Source organism: Lissotriton vulgaris, chromosome 7 (assembly GCF_964263255.1).
Source record: "Lissotriton vulgaris chromosome 7, aLisVul1.2, whole genome shotgun sequence".
In the NCBI taxonomy this organism is placed as follows: domain Eukaryota; kingdom Metazoa; phylum Chordata; class Amphibia; order Caudata; family Salamandridae; genus Lissotriton; species Lissotriton vulgaris.
The window spans coordinates 1,638,212,172-1,638,235,807 of NC_141695.1; the positions used below are offsets into that span (position 1 = coordinate 1,638,212,172).

The following is a 23,636-nucleotide window of genomic DNA, read 5'->3' on the forward strand; positions in this document are numbered from 1 at the left end:
ATCACTTAATCTCCCCATGCCGAACAAAAATGAATTTGTCGGTCTGTAATGCAACTGGTGCTCATGTAAAGCGCTCTGCCATCTTCGGGCCAAGTTTGTGTTATGTAATAAATAAATAAATAAATAAATACGTTATTGATGCAAACCAAATCGACTGAAATCGCCCGACCTGACTTTGGAGCAAATCCAAGCCAAATCTTGTGAAAACAAGGGGGTAAAGGCATATGGGGTGATATACCTATGCACTACATGTCTGAATACAAAACATACAATTTTTTTTTATTGTATTTTTCCGACACTGCAACTTCGTGCAAGTGTCTGCTTGTTGGAATTTGTACTAAAGGACAGGTATAAAAGTATAAATGAATCCCATTCTGGGCAATGCTGGATCATCTTTGCACCACAGCAAACAGCTGAGCGTTGCATAAAACAGACTTTTTTTTCAAAGCACCACCGATTACGTCATTGATGCACGATCATGGTGTTTTGCCGCGTAGGGCCGTATGTTTTCATTCATTCATGATGGATAGTAAATCCAGAACAAAGGCATGATTCTCATTGACCCACATGACCCACATTCAAGGAGACGTCCCCAAAATTTCAGAGGTCAACGTTTTAAAGGACATATCCCAAGAACACAGGAGGTGGAGGGATGAAGCCAGGGACTTAGTTTCAGGGGGCTGTTTGGAATGCAACACCCCCAAAATAAATGCATTTTTGGCTTGAGAGTTGGGTCTGGGGGCCCTGAGACGGGTCTTCTAGATGGGTGGGCAGAATTTGTGTAGTCGTGCTACACAAAGCTCCGCGAAACGATAAAAAATCTCCACAAGCACGTGGAATTGCTTGTTTTGACCGTTCGCGATGCTTTTTTTTCTGTTTGCGAACGCTGTATGCGTGCTCGGGGAGAAATATCTCACGGACACGCATTTTGGAAGCGAGAACAAGCAAAAAATTAAGCGAAGCCGCGGACCGTGGAATTTTTGTCAATTCCGTGTTCTCCGCTGAAAGCGAAATTCCGCCAATTCCACGAGGGGAAATTACCGCCCAGGCCTAGTCTTCTATGCCTTTGTTGGTTTTTCTTACTGCCTTCCTGTGATAATGAAGTTTTAATTTTTGGGGGGGACAGAAGCCCACCTAATGCAATTAAGTATTGAACCTGTTCCTCAAGGGAACAGTGTATCCCAAACCTTGGTGATCCCTCCACCCTTTCATATACTATTTTTTCAGTTGGTAAATTTGGGATACACATCACCCAAATCTCACCGACTAAGCTATGCCGCTGGATGAAGCACGGAAACAGTACGACACAGAGTCACAGACATAAAACATCTGATCTACCATTCTCAGTGAGACCTTCGACAATAACTAACTACAAATGAATGGGAACATACTTGGGATCTACAAGCATCAACTCATAAACCATATCAAACTCTGGTCTCTGATGGAATCTTCAAAAAAAGCAAGGGAAAGTATAGGACTTTGTTGGTGGCGCTAGGAAATGCCAATGGCAGAATGGCGCGCTGTATAGGGCACACCATGTCAAGTCACATCACATCACATCACCAGCAAAGGCAGGGCCGGACTGGGGAACTAAAAGCAGCTCTGGTATAATTGCTCAAACCAGCCCCCATTCTTTGTCTCCTTCGCAACATCTCTATCCATCCATCCACTCCCTCTCCCTCTCACTTTCTCTCTATCTTCCCCCGCCCTCCCTCTCTTGAAGTCTGCTGTGCCTGCTGCAAATGAACCTCTGGGGGCTGGGGAAAGTAAAAGAGACACCAGGAGCAGCCATGGGATTTCAAAATGGGCCTCCAAGGGCCCTTTTGGGAAATGCCTGGTGGAATAAAAGACCTGTCTGGCCAGGAGCAGAGGCTGACTTGATGATAAGTGCTAGGCAGTGGATGCTGGCCGAGTCAGAGAAGTGAATCATTGTTAAATGCCAGCCTGCCCAGTGTCACTCCATAGGCATAGTTTGAGGGCCTTTGCGGATTACTGTTTGCAGGCCAGCGCCTGAAATCGCATACGCTCTGTTGGCAGGCGCCCGCAGGCCTGTGAAGGCTCCTATCTGATCTCACAGTGGAAGGTGCCAGCATAGTGAGTCTGCGGGGAAAGGAGGGATGTTTTGTTTGACAGGATGGGTCAAGAGCCGGAGCAAGATTTGATTTGATTTAGAAATTTATAGAGCGCAGCATTCACCCAAGGGCATCAAGGCGCCAAGGCTTCAAGGCGCATGGTGCTGAGGGGCGGTGCCTGAGGCCTTTGTGGGGGGGGGGGGGGGGGTGGATCATGCAGAGGTGGGCTTGGAGGCTCTGATCCAAACCCTGCTCTGGAGCTCTGGAGCTGAACAGCCACCAACCTAGAGTATGTTTCACTTTATCAAGGTTCAAATGAAGCCTAAGGCTGATGAGCTTCTAGCTAATTACAGATGAGAGACGGTTCTAGTACTTACCTACTCTGGGAGGGGGCGTAATCTGGTTATTATTACCTCTCCACTGGTATGTGTTCCCTTTGAAGCCAACTACACCCTCCTTGTTAATTACTACCTAGTAAATGTTGATATGTTATCTTTTTCAAACTTTTTGTTTTTCAGATCAATGGCCTCATTGGGATGGACGCAGTGACAGTGGCTATGCTCTCCGCTCTTCTCTCTGGTTCCCCACCTCATTTAAAACATGGATGAATGCTGTGTTTTTCCTACTCAAGAGCAGTGGCTGGCTCCTCCATTGACTTAAAATAGTTTTGCGGGGCTGCCCAAGTTATGGTGGACCCTCGGACACCTTTCCCATTTCCATGGTGCCCTACTTCTCTCGGTATCATGATATTATTATAGCTGTGTGTGGCTTGAAATAGTCTGAATTGTTGCACTTGTAGGAATGCAATGGTTAGGTGTTATATGGATACTGCCATTGGCAGCTCTGGCAGGGTATGGGTGATGCATGCTGCAGTGGCCTTCTGGGAAGAGCCCTGGCAGTTCATTTTTTTTTTTTTTACAAATTAAGCACTGTGGCTTTGGTCTGTACAGGACTGGATTTTAGGCGGTGCAACCAGTGCAGCCACACCTGGTGCTTACCTCGGGTGTGCGCTGTATTTAAAAATAACTCATGGGTTAACATCATGTGCTGTAGAGTTCCTTGTGTGTCTAGCTGTTTTTTAGGCAGCAATACAATGTCAAGATATCTCTGGTGATTAATGTTGCTGTTGAAGAGAGATTGCAGTTTTGTCTAGTGGCAGTTTTGACTCATCATAAAGTAGCGCAGAGGGTTAACGGGCCTGCTGTAAAGAACGTGTACGATGCAGATCACAGAAATGAGGGTGAATGAACTATGAGTAGCGCTATGAAAAAAAATGTCATGCCTTTCAGAGAGTGACAATGGAGAGATGAGGGACACCTGTGGAGGGTGCTAGTGAGGGAATTTGAGGAGAAGTAGCTGCAGTTTTGTCTTGCTGATTTTAGGCGTTCTGGCCGAGCAAGATGTTGGGGGGCCCTCTTTCCACCAACTTTGAATTCTAGTACCCATTTTCTGCTTATTCAAGCACTATGATGCCACAACATATTGAATTATATGCTAACCTTAAAGCTACAGAAATGAGCAAAAGTGAGCTAGAGAAATTTCACTTTAACAGGGGCCCATGAAGGGGGGGCATGGACAGTTGCCCACTTTACCATGCCCAGGGAAGACATGTGTCTTGTCTTTTTCTTCCTACACTTTCTTGTACTATCGAGGTAAAACAAGCAACATTACAATTCACTTGTATATTTCTTTTACAAAAACTGGGTCGTGAGTGAAGTACACAGCTAATGTTGTTCAAAATTCAAACGTTTTTTTTGTACATGTAAAAAATGTATTTTCAATAAAATATTTTGAAATAAAAAAAAGTCACATATGTACGGAAATGGTATATATTTGATTTTCATAATAGTATGTAATACATCTCAATGATATATGTTGGTTAAGCTCACTAATGCACACGGATTTAAAATCATTTTGATATGCTGTTGGGTGTACATGTGTTTTAACCCCAAAAATGCGTTTTAATAAGAGTGCAAAAAATATTGATACCCCAGACATGCCCACTGGGACTCTCTACCCAATGAACTATTTGAACACGTTGTGTGTCACTGTGTATGTCGTTCGTGCGTTGAGATAGTTAAAATTCCATTCACAAAACTCAAGTTTTAAAAGTTGTGAATCTAGTACTTTCTTGGGTTCATTCCAATGTTTGGGGAAGATTTCTGACTTGTTTGGAGTTCTCACGGAAGGACAGGAATATTCCTGGAAATGTTTGACAGCTGAGGAATTGCAGAAGTGTTCCACTGTGTGAAATTTCTCTATGCCGTACACCAGTAAACGATGTTGAAATGTGGATTTGAACACACACTTTGTTTCTATAGGGGAAAAGTATGTGCCCTCGAGATAAACCCTTCCCTCCAAAATCTCCAAATATATATGCGGACAAGACGTGGTGCTCCCTCCCCTGAAAATACACTTGCATCCAATGTAAACACAACTGGATTTGCTTGAATTTCTATGGTGAAAAAGTGCCCGCAAACTGCTTGTGAACTTCCCTGTACATGCAAATGTGTGATGGGTGAATGCAATGTGCAGTGCTACTCCACTGCTTGGAATGGTCACATTCCTGCCTCCAATCTTTCACATACATGCGACCCCGCTGGCAGATTTTTCATATTTCTATCTGCAATTTGCAACCTTTCCTGATTCGGTTGATGATGTTGTGAAAGTTGCTCTAGAAATTTACAATTTTTGCACACTAAGGGTTTGATTACGATGTGGTTGGAAACGCCTCTGACTGTCGGTCAGAGCCTTTCCGACCGCATCATAATATGCCGGTCAGATTCCTTTATGACCACCTCATTACGATAGAGGCGGTTGGAAAGGAATCCGAACGGTCGTTCCAACTGGCTTTCGACGGGGTCGGAGAGCCCGATCGCCAGTCGGAATGCGGCCAGTAATCCCAAGGATGGGTCTTTCCGCACCCTGTGATTACGATGTCAGGTTTCAGCAGCCTTTCCTTGATGAGAACTTGACTTTGTGGGCAGCCAGCAGGGCCACATTGGGTGCACGGCCTCAGTTGGAGGCCGAGGGGGCACCTATAGTGCTCCTCTGTTGATCCCTGCACCTGAGGTGCCGGCCATGGGGTGCAAGGATGAACTGCACCTCCTAATTTACAATGGGAGCATGCATTTTGGCCAGAATACACGCTCCTATTATAAAGTATAGGAATGCAACGAACGGTGTTCAGTCGCATCCTAATTATTTGGTCGGGACCGCCAACCGGTTGTCGCTCGGTCCCATGACCGAGACGATGTTGTCAGAGGAAACTCTGCCCAACATCGTAATCAGCCACTTAATTGCACTTAAGGTGTGCAAAAACCTTTTGGACCATGCTCTTAATTATGTAAACAAAAATATCACCATGGCAAACCGCAAAGCGAACCCATTGAAAAGCTGAATGGAAAGTCATGGACATATTTAATAAAACAATCACACAGCGCAGCATGTTACTTTGTTCTGCTGCCTGATAGGGAAAGGACAGGAATGTGCCTTATCTACCATTATATGGAGCTGGCGCACAGTGTGCTGCCTATTGTCAATGCACGCACCTATGCACCATGGTGCAACAGTGCCTGCTTTGGAAGCAGGATTGCATTTGTGCAGGAGGGGACACCTTCCTGCACAAAAACAATCCTCTGAGGCACTTTCCTCTTTCTGTGTGTGCTGCAGAGAGCAGCACGCATAGAAAGAAGAAATAACGAGGAGAAATAAAGATATTTCTCCTTGTCACGCTTCACCTGGGGAGATCTAGCATTTTGATGCGTTCCCGAGTCTATCAGTAATGGTAAATCTGGTAATGCGCCAAAATCCATGGGTGTATGAGTGGGAACACCCAGCCTCCACCCATGGAATGCCTCCCTGGGGCAGAGTAATGACACGTAGCGATTTGCACTGCATTGCATTACCCTAGATTTATCAATCCAGACAAGACCACACAAGATGGCCTTTTGTGACTTGATAAATATAACTTAAGAGTTGTGTCACTCTTGCTACCCATTGCGTGGCACAAGGGCAACTTAACTCTTTGATAAATTTGGCCATCAGTGCTACAGCCATCAAAACTGTGTAACTATACATAAGCCACCCAGGACAACAATATCTCTACCAACTGACAGTCCATGTGTTACTGGATAACTACCCGTCCATCGTGGGGCTTCATTTTTTATAAAAATAAGTGCAGGAGCCTACTGTTTTTCTTAGGAGCTCAACACTGGTGTTGTCGAATGCCAGGGCTGCTGGATGCCAAGTTTACCTCGTCTTGACTCTACCACAAGCCTCTTTATCCCAATACCACAAAATTCCTATCTCTTTATCTATCTCTTGATTTTCACTCTTTTCCCCCCATTGTAACTGGTTTCCTATATTTCTCTTCTTCCTTCTTTCTCCTTTTTCTGCCTCCTTCTCTTTAGCTCTTGATCCAAGTCTGATGATCACAAATAAATCCTGGTTCCCAAAATTGAGTCCTAGTGCCCACCAACAGCAACCACGGCTCAAATTAAGGACTGAAATGCACTGATGGCAGCGTTTGCTCCTCCAGCGCAGCAGGCACACACATTCATAAAATGGTAAAAAATAAATTGTTATCATGTGTGGCAGGCTCACGCTGCTACAGCGCGAGAGCAGGGGGTGGGCTAAATAATGCAATTGCAATATTACGGGAAACAACCGTTACAACGCAACTATTACAACGGACTACCTTTACAACGCAACCACTACAACGCAGGATTCTTTACAACGAATGCTTTACAACGCATGACATTACATCGCAGAGGCTATTACAACGCATGCCGTTACAACGTAAGTATAGGTAAGTATATCATTTAATTGAAACATTTTTTTTTTAATTAAATATTAATAAATAAATACATTTTAAAAATAAAAATAATTATTTTAAAAAAAGTACTTTTAATAAATTAAATAAATTAATTTAATTAATTTTAATATTTATTTAATATCATTTTATTTAAACATTTATTTATTTTAAAAAATAATTAATTAAATATTAAAAAATAAATAAAAATTAAAAATAATTATTTTTTTAAAAAAGTACTTTTTATAAATTAAATACCCATACACTATCCAGCACTTACCCTACTATTACACCCCCCTGGAGTTAGAATAGTAATTTTTACCCCTACACTATCCAGCACTTACCCTACTATTACACCCCCCTGGAGTTAGAATAGTAATTTTTACCCCTACTCTATCCAGCACTTACCCTACTATTACACCCCCCTGGAGTTAGAATAGTAATTTTTACCCCTACACTATCCAGCACTTACCCTACTATTACACCCCCCTGGAGTTAGAATAATAATTTTTACCCCTACATTATCCCGCACTTACCCTACTATTACTCCCCCCTGGAGTTAGAATATTATTTTAAAACACCTACAGAATTTAAAATATATATATATATATATATATATATATATATATATATATATATATATATATATACATTAATAAAAAATTAATAAATAAATAAATAAAATAAATGTAATATTTATTAATTACATTTTTATTTAAAATTATATACTTACCTATACTTACGTTGTAATGGCATGCGTTGTAATAGCATCTGCGATGTAATGTCATGCGTTGTAAAGGCATTCGTTGTAAAGGATCCTGCGTTGTAAAAATGGCGTGGTAATGGTATGCGTTGTTAAAGTATGCGTGGTAAAGTCATACATCCCAATATTACGCCTGCTCCCTGCCCGTGCACAAGAAAAATTGTCTGGCTGTCTGCAGCTGACCAATCTGACCTGTGCACTTCAGAGCCTGCAATCCCAAGGCTGGGAAACAGCCGGGGGATTGCAGCCGCAGGCACCCAGCCTGAAAATGAGTGCTGGGTTAGGCTGCTCCAACGATTAACATACTTTTGGTGAGTTTTCTGGGCATCGTGCCCCTACTGCCTACAGGCAGTGATCACATGCAGACTATATTTGGGGCAGTGGCTTGATCTGCCTATAGATCACAAGCTGATACGGGCACATAAAGGATAGGACAATGAAATGGTTAAGTAGTTTGCATGTTGGCAATTTGAGGTCCTGGTGGCATCAGGAAGATTATGCCGGCTCTTTGTTACATATGTGAGCAGCAGCGGCTCCTGCACAATAGCGAAGGAGCATCACCCCACTGGCTCAGAGCCAGCAACTGAAAAATAAAACAATATTTTATTATTGTTTTATTTTTCAGCAGTTGGCTGAGCCAGCGTTTGCAAGGAGGGGCGGGGCCAGGCCATGGGAGGGGTAGGAGCACTTTTAAGTGCACATGTCAGTTTGGCCGGCCGTCTTAGGACGGCCAAACTGACATGCGCACTTAGGTTTCTCCAACCCAGCTGTATTGCACAGCCGGGTTGAAGAAACAGCACAGACTCCCTGTGCCTGAGCAAACGTCATTCTAGAATGCTCAGGCCAATCCCCACGCTGCTCTCATGCTTGAGAGCAACGCAGAATTGGATGGGGAGTCCGTGATGCTGTCCCAGGGACTGCTGGGACCGGGAATTGGAAGCAGAAGTGTGTGTGGAGGCCGCAGCACCAGGTAAGTATATATATATATATATATATTTTTTTTTAATGATTAATCTTCCCCCTTGCCACACACTCCCCCACACACTCTCCAAGCCTCCCTGCTCCCTCTCCACTGCCTCAGCACTCTTTAGCTGTGCCTTACCACACTTTAGATGTGTCAGCCGCCACTGTAAGTGAGGTATAGTAGCTATGAAGTAAAAAGTGGCCTGCAATAGTCAGGTTAGTCTTCATGTTTTACATATTTATTTGGAAGTTCTATTGAGGGTTGTCTGTCGCCTTCTCATAACTGTGATGTTCTGAGGTCTGTGGCGGAAGCCTGTGTGGAGAGAATGTACAGGCATGCATGATATCGTTAGGTAGGCCCTGCATCCAAGGGGGAGAGGGAAGGGGAAGACTAGAGCGGCCGACTTTGAAGCTGGGGAGCCGGGTTGGAGTCTGGCGTGGAGGCTCAGGCATCCTGTGATTCTGAGCAAATCACCTAATCTCCCCGTGCCTAAAAATGAACGTGTTCGTCTGTAATGCAACTGGTGCTCATGTAAAGCGCTCTGATACCTTTGGGTCGAGTATGTGCTATATAAAACTGCACAAAAACAAAAATCCCCCTCAGCCACCTGCCATTTTCACTCTGGATGTGGGAGGTGGTCCCTGCAGGTACTTGGCAGAGGGGGGGGTGGAGGGCATTGTGGTTTGTTTCGCTCCTGCAGCGGATACATGACTGACATTCTTCAGTCTGACTCCTGACTCCTGTTATGCGTAGAGACGAGCTGAAGGCGCGTCACCTGATCCGAACCCCAGACCCATCTCCTGCCTGAGGAGGGATTTCATATTTTGGAGAGGGAGCAAAAAAGAAAACAGTGGCACAAGCCTGTCATCACGTCAACAGAACTGCCTTCTTAAAATAGCTAAATGTACTTGTGTGTTGGCGGTTTAAAACAAGGAACGAGCGCATCTGTCATCTAGATAAGCAAACCTAGGATTAGAAGCAATTTGAGAGATTCGCTTGTATTCTGGAAGGAGCCCGGGGCGCACGTGGGCTGTTACTGCAGGTGTGCGGAATGTTTCCCTGTCTGTATCGGAAGAGTTGGGACTAGCCAGGCAGCACGTGACCCTTGAGCGATTTGACAGGACAACAAATACATACGAGAAGTGGAAACCCAAAATCCAATGTTTAAAAACAGTTGGAAATCCACACCCACAGAGCCCCCTAGTCATTAAAAAAAGTATTACAGTTCCACCCTTCAGATTTCCTTCTGCTTGTGAGCACACATTTACTAGTTTCTGGAATACGTAAATTCCTATTAAAGTCAGGACGGAAAGAAGCGCATAGGGCGGGATTACTCAGGGATTCCTTTTGGGACCATGTTATTTTTTAACCCATATGCAGTCACGGCCGGTGCGGGTAAGTGCAGTGGCGGGGCCGGCCACACCGCGCTTACCTGCACCGGCCGCCACTGATCTGTACGGAGTTCTCAGTGGTGTAGACCTCCTGTCAGAGGGAATGAATTCTGTTGTACATCAACACTTTTTCTTCCTCTGAGGGAAAATCCTTTCCTCTATGGAGAAAGCCATTCTCTTACACCCCCACCAAATGTGGGGGTGATCTTTTCCCCTTTCCACCCTGGGAAGACAGTGACACCTACCCTGTGCTGGGGTAAAACTCCTACAATTTTGATGCAAACATTGTATCTGAGTGTAGTTTGGGAATTCTACAAACTTCCATATTAGTGGGCATTCCTAAACGTCCAAGGCAAGCCAGGCCCTGAAACAACACTTTTACCCACCTCTTTAGTGTATTTACAAATGCAGCAATCGCCACATTCAAGGGGGAAATCGAGCCCCTGTAAATAGGAATCCTTTTGCGGATTACTGCCAGGGCACATTAAAGGAATAAACTATATATATATATATATATCGGTGTGGGAGGGGCTGCAGTCCGTGGATGAGGAGAAGGCTGGACATTTAAACCTTCGCTCACACCCCTTTCTTCAAACACGTGCACCCGGCGCTGAAGAGGCAGACAACGCCGAAATGCATCCGCCATCATGGGTGACAGAACTCGACTCTGTGTGGGCAGTTCATTAAAATCGCTTCCGAAAATTTCCCTCAAGTGTGGCCTTTCTCTTTCTGTGAAGGAGCTTGTTTTGGATATATATATATATATATATATATATATATATATATATATATATATATATATATATATATATATATATATATATATTTTCTAATGCAAACCACAAGAATGGGAGCCAAGACGCACCCACAACAGTAGTACAACCACAGAGGGAAATCATCTTCACAGCATTAGCATATTCGTATATGTCATGTAGTGGCAGTTCACAGGTTAGATTTACCATTAATCTGGGAATAAATATGAAATGACACCACAGCATCAACAACAGGCCTAACCCTGTGGAGTTGCGTTCTCTCCATCGATTATGACCAGTGCATAGTACTTTCCCCTGTTTCCCAGACCTTAAAAAACGTGCGTGGGCACCCTCAAGAAAAGTTACGTTTGGTACGTTTATGACCAAATCTACGTTTGACAATAAAGCCCACAGATTCCTGACTGCGTTTGGGTCAGTGACGTAACACAAGCCCCCGCAGCCCCCCCCCCCCCCCCCCTGTGCGGGGGCTCCCTCAGCACAGTACCCTGGTCTGAGAGCTCCTGGTTAAGTCCAGAGGGGGGCCCTCCATGGACCTTGCCGGGGGCCCGTCAAGTTTCTTTACGCCACTGTTTTGGGTGCAGATTTCCAACTGTTTCATTTTAACAAAACCGTTCTAGGTAAGATCTGTGAACCTGCACTAGTCGAGGGCTTCCAGGCATAATCTGGAAAAACTTTGTGAATTCCTTTTTCAACTGTAAAATAGACGTGTGTAAATTTCACATGTGAACAAAACAATGGAGAATTATTTTCCCTATTGAGAAACCCTTTCCCTTGCTTCCCAGCAGGTTGGGGAGGGCACATTCACGTGTAGCAAGTGATCTTGAATCCTCAGGGTGATATTTGGAGGGAGGGTGTGGTATTTTAAAATCCCAGAGACCTGGTATTCCTAGGTGGAATATGTGGCATGTACTAGCCTCAAGCTGAACTGGTGTTGGAAATGCGTAATATCATTCATTTACAGTTCGTTTTTAACAACCCTGGAAAGAAGCCTATGAGGTGCTTTAAGTAGAAGAAAGTGTTCTAGACCTGAGCCAAACTGTGCAGCCCAAATATGGGAGGTGGATGCAAAAGTAGCATTATTTTTGCAAGGTTTTGGGGTTAGAAGATCAGGAACGTTTATTTAATCTTCCTGAGTTAAATATGGAGACAGGAATAGGTTTGAATGAGTATAATGTCTTTGTAAAGAAATTAGACCAACATTTTTTACCAAATATATCACTTTGGTAAATGGAAACAGGCAGATACCATAGAGAGAGGATAAGGTATCAGTGGTGTTGCTCAGAGAAGAAGTGTGATGTATTGTGGCTCAAAGACAAGTCACTCTTAAGGGAGGTAGTTTTGGTTGCCAAAAGAGCTGAGCACATGTTGAAATTTGTTAACGAGTTAAAGTGTGTTAAAGCAAAAGGTATGCCAGCTGGTGCTGTTCTATAGATAGAGAATGACAAGAGAGACAGCAAATAACAGGTCTATGAAGTTTTAGTGGTAATGATTCCGATGGGGGTCAATGGGACATATAGCTAGCCTACAGGGATTGTCCAGCTATGCCACATGTTTTACAAACGTGGTAGGAAAGGGCATTATTTCAAATGTTGCAGGGCACTTCTGCTGTTAGTAAAACAAGTTTAGAGGTGAAAGATGTATGAGATGAGACCATTTCGCAGGTGGAAGGAAAAAGTGAAGGAATGCTGAGAGCTGGATGAACATTGAAAGTAAGGATTTTTTGATGATATTTGATTGAAGTTCTAAATTAAAAATCATCCCCAAAATGCTTTAAAAAAATTAATTTAAAGGTCAAGTACAATTGGGGGACAATGTATGTAAAACTGAGAGGATATGGGGTCCAGCCTACTGGTATGACTGGGTGTTTTACAAAATCTATTAAGTTATGGTAGTTATAACAAGTAAGGTGCCTGTATCACACAATAGTGATGACAATTTGAGTTGGCCACACTAGAAAGATTATATTAAACAGATAAAAATGAGACCTGGAGCAAAACCTATTTCTGCAAAGGTAAAGAAGTTGCCTGTAGTGGCCCAGGTGGTTAAGACGGAGTTGGAAAAATTGTGTATATTGGGATTATCATTCCTGTTGAAGTAACTGAGTAGTTAGCTCCTGTAGTGGTGGCAAGGAAGGCCAGGTGTGTTTTTGTGTGGACCTTTGTGCTTTAAATAAAGAGGTGGCTGTTGAAAAATTCCCACTCCCAAATATTGAAAAAATGTTGACGTTGTTGGCAGATGTGGAGATTTTTATTATGCTTGATCAGGTGTCCACATATCATCAGGTTCAGTTACATGAAGAGTCACAAGAATTAACAGCTTTTATCATACCCATTGGGGCTGACAGGTTTCTGAGGTTCCAATTTTGGTGGATGACTGTAGTTACAGTTCTCCAAAAAAGTAATTATGTCATTGCTGAGTGGGATCCCTGATGTTGTATTTTACCAAGATGATGTATCAGTGTAGGGGTAACCTGGCAGAAGCACGATGTTAGAATGAAATTGGTTTTGAAGGACTTGGAGGAAAATGGTTTTAACGCTTAGAGCAGGAAAGTGTTGTTTTGATCAAACAGAAGTGACTTATCCAGGGCATGAAATAAGTGGTAGTGGTGTGTGTCCTAAAGGGGAATTTGTAATAAGTGATCCAATATTTAGAACAACCAAGTAACAAAGAGGAAGTTCTTTCTTTTATGGGAAAAGTGGAGTCTTATGCTCAGATCAATGAGAATGTATCTAACAAAAAAGACCATGAGAAGTTTGGTGAATAAAATACTTTGTTGTTCGAAGCAATGTGCAAGAGAGGTTGATATAAATAAAGCAGAGTTAAAGGATGCCCAAGACTTAAAGAGTCGGTACTCCGTAGCCGGCGTCTGAACCGACTTCCCAGTCGTTTCAGACGCCGGCTACGGAGTACCGACGGACAGAGCGGTGCTTCACTCTTCTCCTGAGCCACTGCCAGGTGGGGTGAGGTCGTCCTACCTTACAGACTATGTGAACAACACTAGCTGTAATCGTACTTGGAAATTTCAGGTGACTTTTTGCACTTGTTTATCCCACACTCTTTGTTGTCACTTCTTTATTTCTTCACTATTGTGCAGTAGCACTGGTTTTGTTTATATGGTCCTGATGAAAGCAAGGACGTAGGAGTCCTGTATTGCTGAAACATGTCGACCTGGTTCTACCTCAGACAGTCTACCTAACATGACTGTCTTAGACAAAACAATTTTAATCTTGGTCTAGTGAGCTTCCATTGAATAAAGTTTGTTCTGTGTAAGCATGGGCGGAAAATCCGTTTCGCTCGCGGATTTTGCGGATTTTCGGTAAATTCGCAATCCGCGAGATTCGCGAATCTCCCGCAAAATCCGCAAATCCGCGAGCAGCGGATTTTATGGCTTGCTCGCACTGTTCGCGTGAGTTCGCGGCTTCCCAGTACAACTTCGCGCCCCGCGAATAAGCGCTAAATTGCAGAAATACGATCTTAGCAAAACTGAAACTACTTACCAGGTTCAAAAGTTCAGGCTCATCATTAGTAGCCATTTCTAGTAGTGCTTCCTGAGGGGCCCCTCCAGAGTTCAGTTGCCTACTTGCAACTATTATGTGACCCTGCTCTGAACCTCAGAATAGTTACACATATGCCACAAAGGTCCTGAATTACAGCTAAGGGAGACAAGCAGGAGCCAGGCTGGAAGTTCAAATCCATTAATCAGCCCCTAATTCATTATTGTCAGTTGGGGCAGGGCAGGTGTTGTAACTAATTTTGCAACAATGAAAGCATTTAGCAAGTGCAAAAGATCACTAATCAGGAAGCACTAAGGAAGCAGGTGCCAGCTAAAAAAATATTCTGTGACACATTAATCAGCCCCAAATTAATTCAGGTCACTTGAGGCAGGGAAGGTGTGCTTTGCTTTGCCACAATAATGTACACTGACTGGACAACCAGAGGGTGCTGTGATGAAACAGAGGGTGGCATGGATGAGCCAGAGGGTGGCATGAGTAGTCAGAGAGTGGCAGTGGTGACAGAGAGTGGCAGTGATGAAGAAGAGTGTCCCAAACAGGCTGGACACGTAGAAACAACAAGTTCGCAAAACTTGCGACCCGACAGGTAAGTTCGCGTTTGCGAAATTGTACAAAACCCTCGCGAACTGGCAGAAACCCGCGCGAACACAAAAAAAATAAAAAATCCGCAAATTCGCGAGAATTCGCGGATTTTGCGAATTGCGAGTTCTCAAATCCGCAAAATTCACGAACGCGAGATTCGCAAAATTCGTCCATGCTTAGTTCTGTGCTCTCTTATCCAACTTTAGCACACTTTGTTTATTGTTTTTCATTCACATTTATTCGCACTGCACACCCCAGTCCCATGATTTTGTCCACTCATTAGTTGTTATCGAGTGGCAGACCACACTGTTGTTGGCACAGCAAAGAAGACTTTTCAACCACCTGGTCTCTCTTTGACTGTAATAAAAACATTCTCACACGGGTGGTCCGGACAAATCCCAAATGATGAAGGGCGGATCCGAGTGGTGACTGATGGGTATTTTCCTCATCCACCTGAGATGTTTTTTACACATAACGATTCCTTCTAGTCAGTTTAAGGGCTTTGTACTGTTGGGCGGGTGTCTATCACCTTCGAACTCTTCTCTTTTTTAGACCCTCTGGTACTTCTGGTAGTTGTTCGGTATTTGGGGACTGTTTCCAGAGCTAGGTCTTTAAACATCCCCGAGGTCCTACCCCACCGTAGTGTTTTTTGCTACCTATGATTGATCACAAAGACAAGGATGGTGGCCTGCTAGGGTCAGTAGACTATCATGTAATCAATTACCTTTAAATAAAGTACAAGTTTTGTTTTTTTAAATATGGCACATTTTCCTCAAAGGACACTGGGCTGTGTTTCCAAAACCAGAAGTTTACTTGTTCTTAAAAGTTTCTTTGGGAGTTACTATCGGTTCATTGCACCATTGCCTTCTTCTCATCAAACGTTTTTTTGCATTCACAAAATAGAAGAGGTTCTAAGGACCCATTCCCTTTTGTGAATGGTTTTACCAATCCTAAAAGGGAGACAGTTCTTTTTATGAAGTTTTTGAGTGGTAAGTGGTCGCAAAATATTGACACCTTTCATACAGATTCATGGTTTTCAAGGGACGGCTACGACACTCCCCTTCCATCTTATAAATCCGTACGGGGTCATAACAAACCCATTTTATGAGTCGTAAACATTTACAGACTCCTAAAATTGGTTTAGTATATAGTACAAATCTATTTTGGGGTGGCAAATGCCCCTATTTTGCGAATTGCATCATTTGCAACTGCAAAATAGGTTAGAACCTTAGGCCTTTTTTTCCCACGGCTGGAGATACCAGCCATCATGGAGTTCGGAGAGGACACTACATGCAGGAATTGCTAGCAGTTGCTACTCTGAAACTACTGCTTGTAACAAACATGATCTAAACAATCCTAGTTTGTGTAAATAAGCAATCCTTTGTTTTGTTTCTAGTTTCATTGTGATTTGGAGTGAACTTGGACCTGTACAAATTGGAGTAAATTTTCTATATAACTAGGGATCTGATTTAAATATTGGGGGACGGGATACTCCGTCACAAACATCAGGGATATTCTGTCTGCAGTATTACAAGTATGTTAGATCCGATGTCACATTCAAAGCAGCGGACGGGATAACTGTCATGTTTGTGACTGAATAACCTTTCATCCAAAGTCTTAGTCAGGCCGTAAGTTTATGCAAAATTCACGTGAACTTTATAACTGTGTACTGTATTGTATTACGTGTGCTGTTTTTATGCTCCATAGTCGACCTTCTGTTAGCTTAGTCTTTACAACTATGAGCTTTGTATAACTTTTTCACATAGATCGTGGTATGTTATTTCTTGCTTTCCACATATGAATTGTAAAGCACTCTGTTACTCGAAAGACTCTTGTTTGCGCCATATAAAACCTTCAAAATAAAATAAATAAATAAATAAGTTTGGGATGATGAATCGATGAGCTTGAGGCAATGCGATTTTTAATAGACAAGACTGACTTGCAAGCAGTTATCTGTTATTCTTGGGCAAGTCTCTTATATTCAATTTGACAAAATATCTGGCCTTTTCTGACTTAACCTTTCTAAACCACACATACTCCATACAAAAGGGAGCCCAGCTGCCTTACTTGTCCCGATCACATATCCTGTGCTTCCTTTCGTGTAGTCAGTGTCAGAGTCTGCGAATCAACATGGCACATGTGCAATTCATTTTCAAGCAATTCACTTGAAACTGCAAAGGGACATCCATCTGTTTTCAAGCATTCTATCAGCCTGAGATTTATCAGTGAATTAATGTGCGATCTAATTGCTGACATGGAGGGTGCCCACGCCTAGCTGATCCCCGTTAATCAGCGCCACAGAAGCTGGGTGGTGTGCTGCTGCAGGCAACCATAACAGCCACATCTGGGTGCATAGATTTCCAGAAACGACTCTGCTTACGCGAAATTCCTGATATCAAGCCACAGCGTGTAATTACGTGTCTCTCACAACAATTATGATTTTAGCACTATTTGGTGCAAAATGCATCCATGTGTCAAATTGACGTGAGGGTGCATTTCATGCTAAAATATAGTGCAAAATGACAGATTTATTGTTCACAAAAGGACACCTAATACTGAGTAATTTTACTGAAATGCCATATAATTATGCGACAGCAAATAATGCAGATTTTGTACACACCTAGGGCCATATTATCAAGCAAGGGCGATACATTATCTCCCCTTTTATCGGCAGAAAACTACCGCTAAAGCGGCGATAATGGGCTTGATAGTATGCCCTTGTGAATTCCCATAGAAGCCCAGGTTCTTGTGTTAACCTGGGCTTCTATGAGAATTCACAAGGGCATATTATCAAGCCCATTATCGCCGCTTTAGCGGCAGTTTCCTGCCGATAAAAGCGGCGATAATGTACCGCCCTTGCTTGATAATATGGCCCCTAGTGATTACCACAGTGTTGGGCCAACAAGCCTTACTTCCCCATCACAAGCAGCAAGAAACAGTAGTACACTCACAGCTTTCAGAGAAGTAAGATTCTGTGGCAAACAAAAAATCAAAAAGGGTAACTTACTTTTTTTAGTGAAGAGTTTCTTTAGGCGCCCGAAGGAGCTGAACTTGGATTCGTTCTCATCGCAGTTGCACTCATCGTCGTTCTTGCTGTAGTACTTGGACATGAGGTTGGACATTCCTTTGATGCCGGAGGCAATGGCCAAGTTAGACATCCCTTTGCATTTATGAAGCCGTAGTTTGCCAGTGGTATCCTCAATGCACTGCCATTTCTGAAAGAAACACTCTGTTATAATATTTCAACAGCACACCAAAGCACAGTTATAATAATAATTCCACATCTGTAAAGCGCAAACGTATCACCCCTTAGGGTATCCAGCCACTGGGGGCCGTTAGGGAGATTAACAGCTAGATTCATGAATCATTTTTGTGGGCGCAAATGGTGCGAATCGCAGAATTCGCCCGTTTGCGCCCGCAAAAATGGAATTTGGAATTCATCAATGGGTCATGAACTCGCAATTTGAAAAATCGCAAAAAATTGCGATTTTTCAAATTGCGATCGCATTTAAGGAATTTCAATTTGAGATTCCTTAAATGCTATTCATGAACCATTAATAAATTGCGATTTCGCGACTTTTTGCCGCTATTTACCGCGAAGTATGACTTCGTGGTAAATAGCGAAAACTGAGAAAAATTCACTTTTGTGCATTTTTCTCAGTTGTATGTTACACACACACAGGTCCTTTGAACATGTGTGTGCGCAACATAAGTCTAAATTTACATTTCAGGGGTGCTACAGGGTGCCCTTTGACACCCCTAACACACTTGAAATAGCATCCTTATTTGCGATTAGCAAATTGCTAATCGCAAATAAGGAATAACTCCCCATTCATTCCTATGGGCCTTTTAGGCCCATAGGAATGAATGGGGAGTTATTCCTTATTTGCGATTAGCAATTTGCTAATCGCAAATAAGGAATGTGTAGGAATCGCAATTTATTTAGCGATTCCTACATGAATCCCGTTTTGCAAGTCCTTAATAGCGATTCCTTAATAATCGCTATTAAGGACTCGCAAAACGGGACTTTGATGAATCTAGGGGTAAATGGGCTACTACCAAGAGTGACATGATGTTGAGCTGAGCTGCCGCCGCTGATCAAACCGTGAGCCCCGCACTCAAGTCAGCCACTCTAGTCTCTGTGCCACACTTCTCCAATGAAGATACTTAACTACTTCTTCTGCTAATGATCAGCTCTATTGGAGGCATGCTCCCACTATATTGCATGTGTCATATCGCATAACAATACTGTATCCGCAATAGCTACCCAAGTACTATATTGCAGGCTAATTCAAGCTACAGCAACATTGGAGGTCAATGGTATCTACCACAATATACTGAGGCTTCAACATTATTAGATTGGCCTCACCTTAAGTTTATAGTGATGGGAATTTTATTTTGCTAAACTACACTGGTAATAATGGTTCACTTTGGTTTCTTTACATCACAAAATAGAAAATAAAGGGCCCTGCTACTGAATATTGTCTTGGTGGTGACTGACATAAATAGTTTGCCCCAAATATTTATCTATCAACTTCAACTTTTCATTGCTAACCAAAGCGTTACAGTGAGAATACGCGTGAAGGAAGGATTCACTGTCTGGAAGCTTTTTATTTATGTTACGTGTGACAAACACTGATTAAAAAACTAAAAAGTGAGTGAATTTCTGAGCAAGTTCAATTTCCCTCAACCCATTTAAGTATGCCAGCTCTGCACCCTTCTTATGTCATGACATCCAAGTTACTTAACAAATGTGGCTGTTTGGTTGGTATTTTATAACATACATGTTACTCTATAGGTCAGTTTTCAGCCTCTCTTCCAGTGGTATTCTGTATGCGCCACTGACTCCTCTCTCTGGGCCCGATTTAGAAATGTAATTATATACTACAGAGTCCAATTCATAAACCTATGGGTGGAGATCTCCACCTCCCATCTCTTATATTTTCCTGGCGGACATCTCCGCACATCTAAGTATACTTTTTTGAAGTAAATATGGGGGGAGCTTGGGGGAGTGGCAGGAGAATGTGGATTAATTACTCAAAAATGGGTGAGGTTAGTGGAAAAGTAGGTATTGGATTAGGAGGGACATGCCAATACCAGACACCCACCCTCAAAAGTGCAGGCAATTGGAATTGACAAAATAAACATCTAAAATTACTTCAGCCTTAATGGTGTCGAAACAGTCTTGAATGTAAACAGGCTTAACTGTACTCCAGCCTTGGAGTAAATCACGCACAACGCATAGCCAACGACTGATACTGCAACACAACCATAGAGAAATCAGCGTTGGCGGCGATTTAAACAAACACCTCAAAGAAATTATAGTTAAATTAATATAACAGAATAATTTGTAACATCACAACTGCTGCCTCATAAAGTTCAAGGAAGGTATATTTACATTAATAAGATCAATCTACTGTTCAACTCATGTATAGATTCCTCAAGATGAAACTGACAGCTAAGTCCTACCATGCAGTGGCGAAGCTGGGGGTGGCGGTTTGCCTGGGGCGCAACCTTTTGCCGGTGGCGAGCCATGAGTGCATGAGCCATGAGCGCCCGAGACAGTGCATTGGCTGTCTCTTCGAGACATTTAGTAAGTGGCTTTTAAAAGTGCCACCAGAGGCTTTTGCTGGCCTACAGCCTGCGTTCACGAGCTTGTGCACGTGCACAGCTGCCATCTGTGTTTTTATTGCTGTAATTGGGCTCCTCTGCTTGCATTACCCCTCTCCCTTTCCCCTCACTCCTGGTCAGCTTCATTTGTGTCTTCTAGCTGTGAATCATGCTCCTCTGCTCGCACTCGACCTCCCTTCTACCCCTTCTATTCCTTCTCCACCTCCTCCCCCTCCTCTTCGTCAGTTTCATTTGTGTCTTCTATCACTGTGAATGCTCCTGCTTCCACCAGGCAGACACACCATCAGTCGTCAGTGCAGACTTTCAACAGGCACACACACCACCAGCCGTCAGTGCACGCTTTCACCAGGCACACACACCACCAGCCATCAGTGCACGCTTCCACCAGGCAAACACACCACCAGCCGTCAGTGCACGCTTCCACCAGGCATACACACCCCTAGCCAGCAGTACACGCTTCCACCAGGCACACACACCACCAGCCGTCGGTGCACAATTCCACCAGGCACAAACACCACAAGCCGTCAGTGCACGTTTCCACCAGGCACACACACCACCAGCTGTCAGTGCATGCTTTAACCAGGCACACACACCACCAGCGGTCAGTGCACGCTTTCACCAGGCACACACACCACCAGCCATCAGTGCACGCTTCCACCAGGCACACACACCACCAGCCATCAGTACATGCTTCCACCAGGAACACACACCACCTGCCACACACACCATCAGCCGTCACTGCACGCTTCCACCAGGCACACACATCACCTGCCATCAGTGCATGCTTCCACCAGGCACACACACCACCAGCCGTCGGTGCACGCTTCCAACAGGCACACACACCACCAGCTGTCAGTGCAAGCTTCCACCAGGCACACACACCACCAGCCGTCAGTGCACGCTTCCACTGGGCACACACACCACCAGCCTTCAGTGCACGCTTCCACCAGGCACACACACCACCAGCCATCAGTGCACGCTTCCACCGGGCACACACACCACCAGCTGTCAGTGCAAGCTTCCACCAGGCACACACACCACCAGCCCCACACACCATCAGCCGTCACTGCATGCTTCCACCAGTCACACATATCACCTGCCATCAGTGCATGCTTCCCCCAGGCACACACACTAACAGCCATCGGTGCACGCTTCCAACAGGCACACACACCACCAGCTGTCAGTGCACGCTTCCACCAGGTACACACATCACCAGCCCTCAGTGCACGCTTTCATCAAGCACACACACTACCAGTCATCACACACTACCAGCCGTCAGTGCCCGCTTTCACCGGGCACACGCACCATCAGCTGTCAGTGCACACTTTCACCAGGCACACACACCACCAGCCGTCAGTGCACGTTTCCACCAGGCACACGCACCACCAGCCGTCAGAGCACATTTCCACCAGGCACACACACACCAGCCATCAGAACCACCTAGCTCAGAACCACCTAGCATTCAGAAAGCAACTCAAAACGTGGATATTCGACAAGTAACTCCCCACCCTTCTTCAAGCGCCTTGAGACCCTCTGGGTATGTAGCGCGCTATACAAATCTTTTGACTTGACTTGACTTGACTTCACCGGGCACACACACCACCAGCCGTCAGTGCACGCTTCCACTGGGCACACACACCACCAGCCTTCAGTGCACGCTTCCACCAGGCACACACACCACCAGCCGTCAGTGCACGCTTCCACCGGGCACACACACCACCAGCTGTCAGTGCAAGCTTCCACCAGGCACACACACCACCAGCCATCAGTGCACGCTTCCACCAGGCATGCACACACATGCCCAGCTGTCAGTACATGCTTCCACCAGGCACACACACCACCAGCCATCAGTGCACACTTTCAACAGGCACACACACTACAGCCATCACACACTACCAGCCATCGGTGCACGCTTTCCTCCAGGCACACACCACCAGGTGTCAGTGCACGCTTTCACCAGGCACACACACACAACCAGCCGTCAGTGCACGCTTTCACTGGACACACACACTACCAGCCATCAGTGCTCGCTTCCCCCAGGCACACACGCCACCAGCCATCAGTGCACGCATCCACCAGGCACACACACCACCAGCCATCAGTGCACGCTTTCACTGGGCACACACACCACCAGCCATCAGTGCACGCTTCCTCCAGGCACACACAATACCAGCTGTCAGTGCACGCTTCCACCAGGCACACACACCACCAGCCGTCAGTGCATGCTTCCACCAGGCACACACACCACCAGCCGTCAGTGCACGCTTCCACTAGGCAGACACACCACCAGCCGTCAGTGTACGCTTCCACCAAGCACACACCACCAGCTGTCAGTGCACGCTTCCACCAGGCACACACACCACCAGCCGTCAGTGCATGCTTCCACCAGGTACACACACCACCAGCCGTCAGTGCACGCTTCCACCAGGCACACACACCACCAGCCATCAGTGCATGCTTTCACCAGGCACACGCTTCACCAGCCATCAGTGCACTCTTTCACTGGGCCCACACACCACCAGCCGTCAGTGCACGCTTCCTTCAGGCACACACAATACCAGCCGTCAGTGCATGCTTCCACCAGGCACACACCACCAGCCACACACATCACCAGCCGTCGGTGCACGCTTCCACCAGGCACACACCACCAGCCACACACATCACCAGCCGTCGGTGCACGCTTCCACCAGGCACACACCACCAGCCATCAGTGGAAGCTTCCACCAGGCACACACCACCAGCCTTAAGTGCACGCTTCCACCAGGCACACAAACCACCAGCCGTCAATGCACGCTTCCACCGGGTACACATACCACCAGCCGTCAGTGCCTGCTTTCACCGGGCACACACACTACCAGTCGTCAGTGCACGTTTTCACCGGGCACATACACCACCAGCCATCAGTGCATGTTTTCACCTGGCACACACACCACCAGCCATCAGTGCACGCTTTTACCGGGCACACACACCACCAGCCGTCAGTGCACGCTTTCACCGGGCACACACACCACCAGCCGTCAGTGCACACTTTCACCAGGCACACACACCACCAGCCGTCAGTGCACACTTTCACCAGGCACACACACTACCAGCCGTCAAACCCTACCAGCCGTCGGTGCATGATTCCACCAGGCA

The 23,636-nt window shown here is 44.9% G+C and overlaps 1 protein-coding gene across 5 annotated transcripts in view; it reads right to left on the minus strand.

Moving 5' to 3' along the window:
* The window catches only part of SULF2 (sulfatase 2), a 432,620-nt gene that overhangs the window by 60,818 nt on the left and 348,166 nt on the right, over positions 1–23,636 (minus strand). For all 5 annotated transcript variants that reach the window (XM_086932614.1, XM_086932611.1, XM_086932613.1 and 2 more), the window contains exon 11: positions 17,878–18,085. In XM_086932614.1, coding sequence (XP_086788740.1) covers positions 17,878–18,085 — 208 coding nt within the window. The remainder of the gene's footprint in view (positions 1–17,877; positions 18,086–23,636) is intronic.